The 13,864-nt window shown below is 40.0% G+C and overlaps 1 protein-coding gene across 2 annotated transcripts in view; it reads left to right on the top strand.

Annotated features, from left to right (window-relative positions):
• LOC122553435 (putative E3 ubiquitin-protein ligase UBR7) overlaps nt 1-13,864 on the top strand; it is a 36,593-nt gene that overhangs the window by 20,699 nt on the left and 2,030 nt on the right. For both annotated transcript variants that reach the window (XM_043697197.2, XM_043697196.2), the window contains exons 8-10: nt 2,375-2,533; nt 7,849-8,017; nt 9,476-9,537. In XM_043697197.2, coding sequence (XP_043553132.1) covers nt 2,375-2,533; nt 7,849-8,017; nt 9,476-9,537 — 390 coding nt within the window. The remainder of the gene's footprint in view (nt 1-2,374; nt 2,534-7,848; nt 8,018-9,475; nt 9,538-13,864) is intronic.

Genomic DNA, 13,864 nt, shown 5'->3' with positions numbered 1-13,864 from the left:
CCTTGGAATGAGCATTGTTGATGGGTTTGGAAGGAGGCTTGTGTTTTTAAAAATGCACTCTGGGGGTGTGGGCATTAGTGGCCAGTCCAGCATTTACTATGTGTCCCTGATAACCCAGAGGGCAGTTAAGAGATAAACACATTGGTGCAGATTTCAAGTCACATGCACTCCAGACAGTAAGGATGGCAGATTTCATTTTCTGAAAGACATTAGTGAACAAGTTGAGTTTTTCTGACCATCAACAATGATCATCATTAATTCCAGATTTTTACTGAATTCCACCTCTACTGTCTGCCATGGCAGCATTTGAACCCATGTTCCCAAAACATTACCCGTGTCTCTGGATTAATATTTTAGTGGTATTGTTGCGAGACTATCACTCACTAAAATAATTCATAGTGATTACACTTTTTATTTAAATGCCAGATTTTATTGAATTCAAATTTCACCACCTGATAGTGAGATTTGAGTCACTGTATTGGATTACTAACCAAGTGACTACTAGGCCACTGAATCCATGTGGATCAATAATACTGGTATTAATCAGTACAGCTGAGTGGCCTGTGTGCTGTGACTTGATGTGCTCTGATTTTTGCTTTTGATCTGCTTTACTGCCTGGCCTAATAAAAGCTTTTGAGTATTGCCATAGTACAGGAGAAAGTGAGGTCTGCAGATGCTGGAGATCAAAGTTGAAACTTTATTGCTGGAACAGCACAGCAGGTCAGGCAGCATCCAGGGAACAGGAGATTCGACGTTTCGGGCACAGGCCCTTCTTCAGGAATCAGTACAGTACTGGTATAAAGCCAGTAAGACCAGACTCTGCCACTTCAGTCTTCCATTTAAATATTTTGGAGTGTATAAAGCAAGCGATAGACTCTCTGCCTTGTGATGTGCTGTAAATCAAACACAACAGTTTCTTTATATGTATGCTTGTAGCAGTGTTGATCTTTTGGGTTTTAAACTTTTCAGTTCAATTGTCAAAACTCCCATCAACTGTGACCCAAATGCTTATTTGTTTCTCTTCAATTACAGTTACCTCCAGGTTTTGTATTTTATTATTCATTTTACTTTTGTGAATCTGTGAATAAATTGTAATCTTTGAAGGACTGTATGGAGCTTACGGGTCATCTCATTGGCTATGGACATCCCTATAATTCAAAGTTTATGTGAAGTTACTTGGGTTTCAATTCCATAGTTTGGCTAATCCCTGATAGGCAATCAGTTACTCACTGATGCCCATTGTAGTTTTTCTTTTAACAAGTTACTAGAATGCCGTAAGTTTAAGTATGCTCTTTCAATTGAGATGTTTCACACCTGGTGTTGTATTTATTTAAAAAATAACTTATCATCTCAGAGACCGGTGATTTTTAAGTAGAAATTCAACCTCAGTTACTAACTGAAATGGCCACGCAATGAGTTTTTTCCTTTGGGAAAAAAATTCTACTGCTATTATTTAAAGAGAAACAAATACATCCCTTGTAAGTACTTATGCCTTGAACCAAAATCCCAAACCGAACATCCCCTGTTCTACTTTTCAATTTCAACCACAAATCCATTTTTACCCATTACAACTTCCTGAGGGATATTCCATTCTGGAGCCAAACCTCTGTTTGTCACAGCTCCCAGGAATTCACTCAAACTCGCAATCTGATAATTGCTCCCAAAATTTTTTTCTCTTTGAGAAATTCACTGCCAATTTCATCCATATAGCTTCACTAGGCAGATCTTAATTTCCATGAATCTGCATGTTTTTTTTTTTTTTGCAGCATCGGTCACGCTTATAGTCCCTGCATACAGTCAGAGCTCTGTGCTTCTATTGCACTTTTCGAGAGCACCTGGCAGACTCAGCCTGTCTTCTCCACACTGCTGACAGGCACACTGCCTTACAGACTGTTCCAAAATCTCCAATTTCATAGTCAAGAACCTTCCCCCTCCTTATGTCCAAAGTGACACAGCTGGTCTTTAGATAAAAATACTTGTCTTTAAACTGCTTTTTAATCTGAAAGTGCATGGCAATTTGCAAACTATCTTCAATCCTTTCTTTGGATTTTGTAAAATTACATAAATAATTTAACTCCACTCCCGATTTTATACCTTCGCTTCAAGCCCTCTCCTCAGTTGCCTAGAAACCTGCCACCTTCAGATACTGAGAGCTGCCATTACAATCCTAGTTGCAACACGAGAGGACTTCTCACTGTTTATTATGCAACTCCAAGCCTATTTCATAAGCTATCCAGACTGAGCTCTCTCTCATTGTCCCACAAAAACCCCATACTCCAGACCCAGAAAATTAGAAATCAGAAGTTACAATCCTAAAATATATCCTCTCGAACAGCTACATTTGTTAAAAAGGTTGTTCCATTTTGTATTCCAGGGAGCCAGTGGTGACGATGCAAGTTGCAGCGTGAAGGAGGAGAATGTCACAGGTTGCAAACTGCAGCAGGTGAAGAAAAAGGGTGAATTGCAGAGAGACTGTGCCACCTACTGGCCTCATAACTGGCGTAATAAGCTGTGTACCTGCCAGTCTTGCATGGTATGTTTGTCTTCTCCCATGACTTTTCTCCCTGTCACCACCCCAGTTCTTAAAATGATTTTGATTTGAATCGTACTTGTTTACTTTATCTTTTTTTTTAAACTAAAAGATACAAAAATTCCAAGTTTTGGTTAAACCAGCACCACAAATCTTTCTTGTAATATTTTTGAAACTAGTAATGTCAGAGATGTTCTACATCCCTAATTACATGAAGTTGCAGCTAATCAACATTCAATCTCTGTAGTTCTTCACTGAAACTCTGAAACTTGTCTCCTACAGTTGCTGTTTCTTCTAACTGTTCTGTTTTATTGTTTTTCCAGCACTTGCACTTTTTTGCGAGTTCTATTTTGGAAACCAAAACTTGGCCATCAGTTACAATCCAAATTGCAAAGGGAGCCATCTGCAAACACCAATATAATTGCTTATTCATCTAAAGCTGATAGAACGTCCACAAATGAAAGGACATAAGCAGATAGATATCCAAAGTACAATTTGATGTTCACTTCCAAAGCACTATTACAGGGACTCCCCAATTTGCAAATGTCTGACTTGGAAATAAATTTAGGAACAGTGTCACAGTGAAGCACTCTGGGAAGGCTGGCCACACAGTCTGTGACATGGTGAAGCACTCTGGGAAGTGTCCTCTCAGTCAGCGTCATTAAGTTGGGATGAACTGTTGAGTTCTCAGGTTAAGTTATTTGGTATTCTGTTCTTTTTGTTTATGTTTCATTTGGTAATGTTGTAAATAAATTGCCTCACAGCGCCAGAGACCCGGGTTCAGTTCCCACCTCAGGCGACTGACTGTGTGGAGTTTGCACGTTCTCCCCGTGTCTGTGTGGGTTTCCTCCGGGTGCTCCGGTTTCCTCCCACAGTCCAAAGATGTGCAGCTCAAGTGAATTGGCCATGCTAAATTGTCCGTAGTGTTAGGTAAGGGGTAAATGTAGGGGTATGGGTGGGTTGCGCTTCGGCGGGGCGGTGTGGACTTGTTGGGCCGAAGGGCCTGTTTCCACACTGTAAGTAATCTAATCTAATCTAATCTAAATTCTGTTTTGTTTAAAACTAAGTAGTTTGACCAGTCCTGGAATAACCGTGTTACACCTGCTTAAAACAAATGGCAAAGTTAGGGCCTGAGCCGCTTTCTTGAAATGTTTTGAGGGGGTCTGGCCTGGTCCATAACAGGAGGAAACAAAGACGTCACAGGAAGTTTGGAGTGGTTAGAATGGAATAAAACTGGACTAGAGGCTTCAAGGGAGAGAGCCGATTTTTAAGTAGTAAGAAAGATTAGTTAAATATTTACAATGATTAGTGCTTATGGTTTGTAGGGTCCTTTTGTGGTTTATAGTTTAAGGGCTGTATTTTTTTTTCCCTGTTCCTTGTTACTACAGAAGGGCCCTAGAGAAGTTGATATTTGATATTAAGCATCTTCTAAAAACTTTAATTTAGCCGGGTAAGTGATGGCAAGAGGGCTCAAAGCTGGGTTTGCTTCTCTAGCTTTGTGGGAAGCTGGGCACATTTCCAGGGTGGGGGCCTGGAATGTGTGCAGGAAGTGTCTCCAGCTGCACTCCTGGAAGCCCTTGGATTTTGGAACTGGAGTGACAGCTCAGGACACACTGGAGCATCCAGGAAGCTGAGAGAATTGTGCGTAGCATGGACAGAGAGGTGGTTACACCGCAGCTAAGACTCAATAGGCAGAGAGGGAATGGGGGACCACCAGGCAGTGTAAGAAGATTAGGCTGGCAGTGCAGGAACTCCCTGTGGCCATTCCCTGATAGACAGACTGCTTTGGATACAGTTGAGGGGAATGACTTCTCTGGGAAAATCATCATTGACTCAAATTTGTGGTGCCATGGTTGGCTCAGTTGCACAACAGAGGAGCAAAAAGTGTGGAAATTCAGTAGACATCAGGGATTTAACTGTAAGAGGAATAGACAGACATTTCTGTGGCTCAATCAAGACTCTAGGATGGTATGTTACCTCCCTGGTGCAAGTATCAAGGATATCTCTGAGCAGCTAAAGGACAACCTGGGGAGGGAGGGCAGAGAGAATGTGAATAGCCAGTGGTTGTGGAATGTATTCATACTAATAATAATTATTTTCTTTAAGAAAAAAGGGATAAGGCCTTAAAAAGGATAATATTAAGAAGCGAGCTGAAAAGTAGAACCTTCAAGTTGGTGATCTCAGGATTACTACCAGTGCCACGTGCTAGCCAGAATGGAAATTGTAGGATATAGCAGATGAACATGTGGCTAAAGAGATGGTGGGACCCTGAGGGTATCAGTTTCCTGGGGCATTGGGACTAGTTCTGGGGAACAGTGGTACTGATATAAACTGGGCAGGTTACACGTGAGCAGCACCAGGACTGATGCCTAGAAAGAGTATTTGTAAGAGTCTTTAAACTACAGACGTTAAGACTCCAGATAGAAGAGTGGTCAAACCATGGAAATTAGTCATGATTTGGAGATGCTGGTGTTGGATTGGGGTGTACAAAGCTAAAAATAACACACCAGGTTATAGTCCCAACAGGCTTATTTAGAAACACTAGCTTTTGGAGCACTGCTCCTTCACTTGATGAAGAAGCAGTGTTCTGAAAGCTAGTGCTTCCAAATAAACCTGTTGGACTATAACCTGGTGTTGTGTGATATTTTGACTATGGAAGTTAGTATAAGCATAAATTAGCAAGAAAAAAATAAGTGAGCAAAGGATTGGGAATAGTTTAGAACTCAGCAAAGGAGGACCAAGTGATTTAAGAAGGGGAAAATAGAGTAAGCTTGTGGGGAATATAAGAACTGACTGTGGAAATTTCTATTAGTATGTGAAGAGAAAAAGATCAGTGAAAACTAATGTAGGCCCTTTACATTAATTTATAATGGGAAACAAAAATGACTGACAAAACTAAATTTTGGTTTGATTTATTGTATTGCTTTCTTTTGCAAGCAGTACAGGCAGATCATAACAAACAAGAATGTACATAGATCATAGGGTGCTTAGATTGAGACATACAAGTAACGCTGCACAGGAGATGCATAAAGCAAGATGAACATTTATGTTCGTGCTTTACTTCTGTCACCTCAAAGGAGGTTACACTAATACCAGAAATGAAGGGGAACACAGAGTTTAGTGAGCGAGAGGAACTGAAGCGAATTTGTATTAGTAGAGAAATTGTATTGAAGAAATTGATGGGATTGAAGGTAGATAAATCCTCAAAGCCTGATAAACGACATCCCAAAGTACTTGAGGAAGAGGCCATAGAAATAATGGTTGCATTGGTGGTCATCTTTCGATTCTGGAATCGTTTGGAGGGTAACTAATGTAATCTCCCTATTTAAAAAGGGAATTGGAGAGGAAATGGGGAATTACAGACCAATGAATGAGAGATCAATAGTGGGAAGATGCCAGAGTCCATTATCCAGGATTTTACAGCAGAGCACTTAGAAACAGTCATAGAATCAGGCTCAGTCAGCATGGATTTACAAAAGGGAAATCATGCTTGTTAAATCTCCTGGAATTCTTCAGAGATGTCACTAATAGAGTTGATGGGGGTGTTTAGTGGATGTGATTTATTTGGATGTTCAGGAGGCTTTTGACATAGCCCCACATAAGAGATTAATGTGTAAAATTAAACTACACGGGATTATGGCTGATGTATTAAGATGGAAAGAAAGCTGGTTAGCAGACAGGGAATGAGAATAGGAATAAATGGTCTTTTTCTGAATGGCAGGCAATGACTAGTGGGATTGGTATGGGGACCCCTGCTATTCACATTGTGTTAATGATGTAGGGTGAGTTGTGAGGATACAGAGATGTTGCAGTCTGGTTTGAATAGACTGACTGAGTGAGTGGGCAAATGCAGCATAATGTGGATAAATGTGAGGTTATCCACTGGTAGCAAAAACACGAAGACAGATTATTATTTGCATAGTTGTAAATTGAGAAAGGTGAATGTTCAATGAAACCTGGGTGTCCTTAAGAACCAGTCACTGAAAGTAGCCACACAGGTGAGAATGAGAAGATTCGAGTACAGGAACAAAGATGTCTTGCGGTGATCATACAGGGCATTTTTGAGGCTGCACTTGGAATACTGTGTGCTGTTTTGGTCTCCTTGCCTGCAGAAGACGTTCTTGCTATAGAGGTATAGTGAAGGTTTACTAAATTTATTCCTGAGGTGGCAGGACTTTGATAAGGAGAGTTTGTGTCAGTTAGGATTGTATTCACTGCAGTTTGGAAGAATGGGGGGGGGAGAAAGGAGGAGGAGGTGGGATGTGGGATCTCGTAGAAACCTATAAAATTCTAACAGAACTAGGCAGAAGGCTGTTCCCAATAGTGGGGGAGTCCAGAAATAGAAGTCATAGCTTAAGGATAAGTGGTAAACCTTTTGGATTGAGACGAGGGGAAATGTCTTCACCCAGAGAATAGTGAGCCAATATAATTCACTAACAAAGAAAGTGGTTGAGGCCAAAACAGTGTTTTTAAGAAGGTGAATGTAGCTCTTGTGGCTAAAGGGATTGAGGGATATGTGGGATGGTGGGATTAGGGTAATGAGCGTGATGGTCAGACATTAAAGGTGATCTGATACAGGGGTGTAATTTTAAAGACCTGAAATATATAGACATTTCTTGTAGTTATGATCAGCTTCTTAATGTTGTCCTGAATTGTGATCTGACGTGTACAAATTGACTTGTGAATGGAACCTGTATGCAATCCAGGGGCTGTTTGTATATGTATATTTAATTTTGTGTTTGGGAATGTTGGTGCAAAGCTGAGTTTTGGGAAGAGAAAGGAAAATGGCAGTATTCCTCCCCCCCCCCCCCCCTGTGAAAGCAGTATAACTATAACGTTTGTGCTTGGATTGCTGATAACTGTCACATTCCTGTACACACAATACTGTATCCATTAGTTGGGGATGCTTTCAAGTGTATCTCTGGACAAGTAGTAGTGGTTGGTCTTGCAACTGAAAATACAAGTGACAGGCTGTGCTTCTGCAAGACGAGTGAAGAAACCTGCTTAACAAAGGAAATTCTAATGTATCTACATGATTTTATTTTAAATGGTGAAATGAAGACTAAATACTGATTTACATTTTACACATTCTGTGAATGAAATACTGATGTATGTTGATAATTTAGCGGTTTTAGTTAGAAGAAATTCCTTTCTACTTCCACAATTGTCTCAAGTTTTGTTCAAGTCAGTGATTGAAAACAAAACTTTTCAATTCTTTTTTTAAAAATGAGGTGTTCATTGACAGGGTGTTGATGGAAGTAAAGTCTTTCTCATTGGTCAGTTTGTATTCACACGTAAGAGTTGGTCTTTCTTTTCAGAACCTGTATAACGAACTAGAAATCTCCTTCCTGTTGGATGAATTTGATACCGTGCTGGCCTATGAAAATAAAGGCAAAACAGTTGAAGAGACTGAACGAGAAAAATGTGATCCATTGATGACAGCTCTGAGCAACATGAATAGAATCCAACAAGTTGAACTCATTTATGGTAAACCAGTGCTTTTCTTCTCTGGTGATAATTGAATAGAGATTTTCTAAAGCATTTTAGTTTGATCCTTAGCTGCTGGGTCACCTGATTTTTTTTTTTTTACAAGTCTTCTTTTGCAATGTGGTCGAGAGATCAAGCCCTGTGAAGTTAGGTTATGAGATGGGTTTCCAGAGTAATGTGCTCAATCTTTTGTCAGTTTTTGTGAAATTAAGTTCTGCACTTATATACAAACTTTTTTGAAAGACAGTAGATGGAATAATATCAGATTCTGCTCACCTTTTAGGTTTTTCATTTGTTCTAGAATATATGTTCAGGATTTAGGATCTAGAGTGTAGTGTTGGGATAGAGGATTTTCAATATTGCTAAATTTTAATACTAGATCTCAAAGCTTCTCTCTTTACCCCTTATGGAAGGTTTACTAAAACCTTGTGAGCAATGGCTTCTCCAAGAGGATTTTCCTTTGAAAGTGAAAATGTCTGAAAATTGTCACTAAATAATGAGTTGTTAAGGGTATCCATTTAAAAAAAATAGTGTATGGTGGAAATGCTATGAAATCTACAGCTTCTGTTTCTCTGGTTTCCATAATTAAACTGTCAGCACACGCGAAGCCATGTGCTAAGGGACCTGGGTGTCCTTCTGCATGAATTGCAGAAGGTGGTTTGCAGGAGCAACAGGTACTTAAGAAGACAAATGGAATTTAGTCCATCATTGCTAAAGGGGTTGAATTTAAAAGCAGGGAGGGTATGTTGAAGCTGTATAGGGTGCTGGTGAGGCTACACCACACCTGGAATACCATTGCTGTTTTGGTCTCCTTACTTGAGAAAGGATGTACTGGCACTAGATTTGGGGTGGGGTGGGGGGTGGTGGGTAGAGGAGGTTCACCTAGATTGTTTTCAGAGTTTGAGGGGTTTGGCTGATGAGGAGAGACTGATTAGACAGAGATTATATTCATTGGAATTTAGAATGGTGGGTGGGGGGGGGGGGGAGGAGGAGGAGGAGAGGAATGAAATCCCAGAAAAATATAAAATTAAGAGGAGAATAGATAATATAGAAGCAGGGAGGTTGTTTCCACTGGTGGGTGAATTTAGAACAAGAGGGCAAACCTCAAAATTAGGACTGAATTGAGGAGTAACTTCTTCACACAAAGTGTTGTGTATCTGTAGAATAGCGAAGTAGTTGAGGCTTCGTCATTGAATGTTTTTAAAGCTAAGATTTTTTAAACAGTAAAGGAATTAAGGGTTTTGGTGAGAGGGTGGGTAAGGAGCTGATGCCACAAAAAGAACAGTTATGATCATATTGAATGGCGAGCAAGCTCGAATGGCCAGATGGCCGCCTCCTGCTCCTAGTTTTTACGAAGTGCTGCTTGTCTCCAGTAAACTTATTTTCCATACTGGATAGAAATGCCGGACCACAGAATTAAGTCATTACATTCACTTTGTGGTTTCTTTTCTTGTCTAGAATACAACGATTTAAAGTCTGAACTGAAAGATTATCTGAAAAGGTTTGCAGATGAGGGAAAGGTAAGGATTATTCAATGTTTTAGCCACTGAAATTTGTTTTACAGCTATCAGAATTTAAAGGTTAAAATGAAATACATACCTAGTGGAACGAAGCCAAATTCTGTGCTGCACTTGTTGCTACCCTATTCACATCAATGGGGACACATTTGGTTATAGTACAGTGGTGGAGGTAGGGGTTGGACAGTTGGAAAGGAAAATTGGCCTACCACCCCACTGTATGCCATAAAATTCTTTGATTGGAAAGTGTGTGCATGCGTTCATGTTTGGGTCTGAGGAATGAATGATTGCCTGTGACAACTTTGCCTTGAACACGGAGCTGAAGGAACATTTGTGAAAAGATGGATATTGGATATGTTAGCACTTTGAGGGCTAACTAGGCTAATTTTTTTTTTGGAAACCATCCGTCAGTAAGATGTACAAAGAAGGAACAAAAACACTGAGGTTAGTTAAGGAGAAGTACATCAGATTCCTGCCAAATTCCAGATCTTGTGTAAGACCATGGATGTGATCCAATTCAAGTCACGAGTTTAGCTCTTTATGTAATAATCCATTCCCTGACAGTTCTGCTATGTTCCATCTTGGCTTCTCTGGAGCCATGATCACAAGGCCAGACTCCTGCCAACTTTCTCCTGAGCTTGACAAAGGAGAAAGAGTTGTTGCTTGGTTTCAACTGGAACGAAAACATCTCCACTCATTACTTCTAACCACCTTGGCCTTTTTACCCTGATATCTGGAAAGATGTGTTTTCTAAAAAAAATTACAAGACAAGGGCGTCGCCAATCTCAAATTGCCCAGAGAGCAGTTAAGAGTCAACCATATTGTTGTGGATCTGGAATCTCATAGGCCATACTAGGTAAGTATGGCAGTTTCCTTCCCCAAAGAACATTTAAAGGACAGGTTTTTCCAACAATGTTACAGTTGTCATTAGACACTTAATCCCAGATTTGTATGGAATCCAAACTCCTCCATGGCAGGATTCAAAACAGAACAGTAAAAACTGAAAAAAACTGTGGATGCTGTAAATCAAACAAAAATAGAGGTTGCAGGACAAGCTCAGCAGGGCTGGTGGTATCTGCTCAGAGAAATCAAAGTTAACATTTTAGGTCTGGTGACCCTTCCTTTAGTTCTAAGAAAGGGTCATCAGACCTGAAACATTAACTTTGATTTCTTTTAACAGTTACTTCAAACCTGCTGAGGTTTTCCAGCAACCTGTTTTTGTCCTCCGAACATTACCTGGATCTCTCTATTAACAATCCAGTGATAATACCACTGAATCATTGCCTCCCCTTTTGGCGTTCCTTTATCCACACTACCATCCCTGGCCTTTCAAGATATCTTCTACAGCCATGGGATCACCTTCGATCTATCTGTTGTGACGTTTGACTGTAATTTCCACTGTCAACTACATTTTGTATTGTTAGAATGCTAATCTGATGTTCCATCTTGATGACCTGTAATTTATTCTACTTAAAATGTTAGGAGACTCCAAACCATCAAGTCCTGCCTTTACTGATTTCATTTGTAATCCGCAAGATTCTTAAACTATCTCAGTACCTTTTTAAGGTCCTTATCCTGTATCTTCGGTATTAACACAAATTAAATTTCCACTTTGCAGTAACCCTTTACTAACTACCCAAGCAATAGTACGTACTTGCAACACCAGTTGTTTAGTCAGACTCTGCATATAAGCCCTTGTTACCAAGTGGTCACTTGGTAAATATTCCACATCTTTGCCCCACCAAAATACGTCATTCATTTGAAAATGTAACTAAGAAACTTTTGATTTAAATATTAATCCCGTTTGCAAGAAAATTCAACATGTTCCGCCATTGTAATAGTCTTATTACTTAGGCTGTATGCCTGGTGTGGAATAGATTTTCTGAGGGGAAAGATATTGAATTCTCCAAAGGTTTTGCCGTGACCAACCACATCTGGCTGCAGCAAAGAGGTCATAGAGTCATAGAGATGTATAGCATAGAAACAGACCCTTCGGTCCAATCCGTCCATGCCGACCAGATATCCCAACCCAATCTAGTCCCACCTGCCAGCACCCGGCCCATATCCCTCCAAACCCTTCCTATTCATATACCCATCCAAATGCCTCTTAAATGTTGCAATTGTACCAGCCTCCACCACATCCTCTGGCAGCTCATTCCATACATGTACCATCCTCTGCATGACAAAGTTATCCCTTAGGTCTCTCTTATATCTTCCCCCCCTCACCCTAAACCTATGCCCTCAAGTTCTGGACTCCCCGACCCCAGGGAAAAGACTTTGTCTATTTATCCTATCCATGCCCCTCAATTTTGTAAACCTCTATAAGGTCACCCCTCAGCCTCTCCCTGCAGCTCAGATCCTCAAGGTGGGTTTTTTTTCCTCCCTGAATTCTTGGCAATAAAAGGTGATGTCTGAAATCGGGTTATCAATTTCACCGTGGCTACATGACCACCTATAAGTGATCAGATCCTGCAATTAGAGGTGGGGTATCTCTAAGTTCACACCAGTAATGGATGAGATTTCTGTATCTCCTGGTAAGGCAGGAAGAAAGCTATTCATACATTCAAGAGGCTATTGTGTATTTGTTGCCATAGATACTGTCTGCTAGTTGGTGACTGCCTCAATGACATACCATGATACATTTAATGTGTATCCCTTTGTTTTAAAAGGTTATTCTAGTCTAGTCCTTGGTCTTTACCATTCTGAAATCAGGCCCTGTGCTGTCCCACTGAGCCTTTCCTGTCTGACCCCCCTCAATCCTGATTGCCCAAGGATAGTGTAGAGGCCTCTACCCAGCATGAAGCCAATAATGATGGAAAAATAATTCTGACTGAAACCATCAATAGCTTCATCGCCCTACCACTCAGTGGACATTACTCCAACTCGCAACTGGTTGCATTTTTACATGAGTATAAATGCAAGACATAAATGAAATAACAGAAAATATCACCATTCCTTGCACACCAGGGTTGTTAAGGCTGAAGCAACTTCATACTGCTCACCCTCATTGTACTACTTTGGCTTTGAACTTTAAAAACTTCCCAAAGATTCCCTCTTTCAAATTTCTTTCTCTGTCAGTTTCTTTTTGACTCCTACCTTTATTAAATCCAAAACTTGGCTCCTTGTAACTTTATCCTAAACTGATTTCTGCTTGCTTGATTGATGTCCTGCTGTGACCTATTCATTTAGTGGCCGGTTCTTCAAATGCCTCAAATTTTAAATGATATTTTTAAGGTTAGAGGGGAAAGAATAAAACGGAACCAGAGGATCAACTTTTTTTTAAAACTACACCAGTTGATATGCATATGGAATGAGCTGCCAGCAGAAGTGGTTGTGGTGGGGTCATTAATAAGGTCTAAAAAGGCATTTGGGCAAATACATGGATAGGAACGGTTTAGAAGGATCTGGCGCAGATGCAGGGAAGTGGGGTTAGCACGGATGGACATTTTGGTTAGCACAGACCAGTTTGAGTCTGTGTGTATGTGTATCTGTGGTGTGACATGAACCCAAGGTCCCGGTTGAGACAGAGTTTAACCTCACACCTTCAATGCATTATCTGAGCTGAGATGGCACCTATTAAAGCTATCTTGAGAATGTAACTTTTTAAAAACAAACTTTTGGGATTTACATATGAAGGAACAGAAGCTAACAAGATAATTCTAAAAGACAATCTAAATTATATTCCATGACACTGCAATCCAGTTGCTAAAAATCCTCATGATTCTGCTTCGCAATCACCTGAAGAAGCAGTACTTTGAAAGAGAATGCTTCCAAAGAAACCTGTTGGACTATAACCTGTGATTTTTAACTTCACCTCCATCATTTGGCACAATAAATATTTAGACACAGTTCCGAGCCATGAGCTCATGTCAAAGTACTTGCACTTTAACCTACTGGTAAAGCTTGAGAATGTAAGTTTTTTAAAAAAAAATCTAGGATTTACATCTGAAAGAACTAACATGATCATTCTAAAAGATGAAAGACAATTTAAATTTGTTTAGTATTACATTCCATGACACTGCAGTCCCGTTGTTATAAATCTTGTCTTATGATTCTGCTCCACAACGACCTGGTGAACAGCACTTTGAAAGCTAGCACTTCCAAATAAACCTGTTGGACTATAACTTGGTGTTGTGATTTTTAACTACTGTGGCAGTTACACTAGAAACTTCAGTGTCGGTTCATTGTTTGCAAATGTAGTTCCTGTTTAGTGTAAAGAAAAAGTTATTTTAATACCCCTTAAGTTCTAATAAATAACTTCCACCAAGATGCTATTATTACTCTGCAGCCTGTTCATGTTTTTTTTAAGATTAGATTAGTGTGGAAACAG

This window comes from Chiloscyllium plagiosum, unplaced genomic scaffold (assembly GCF_037043375.1).
Source record: "Chiloscyllium plagiosum isolate Xiang-an unplaced genomic scaffold, Cpla_swu_hap1 HiC_scaffold_8, whole genome shotgun sequence".
Taxonomy (NCBI): Eukaryota; Metazoa; Chordata; class Chondrichthyes; order Orectolobiformes; family Hemiscylliidae; genus Chiloscyllium; species Chiloscyllium plagiosum.
Note: the sequence above shows the minus strand (reverse complement) of the source record. Positions and strands in the feature narration are given on the sequence as shown.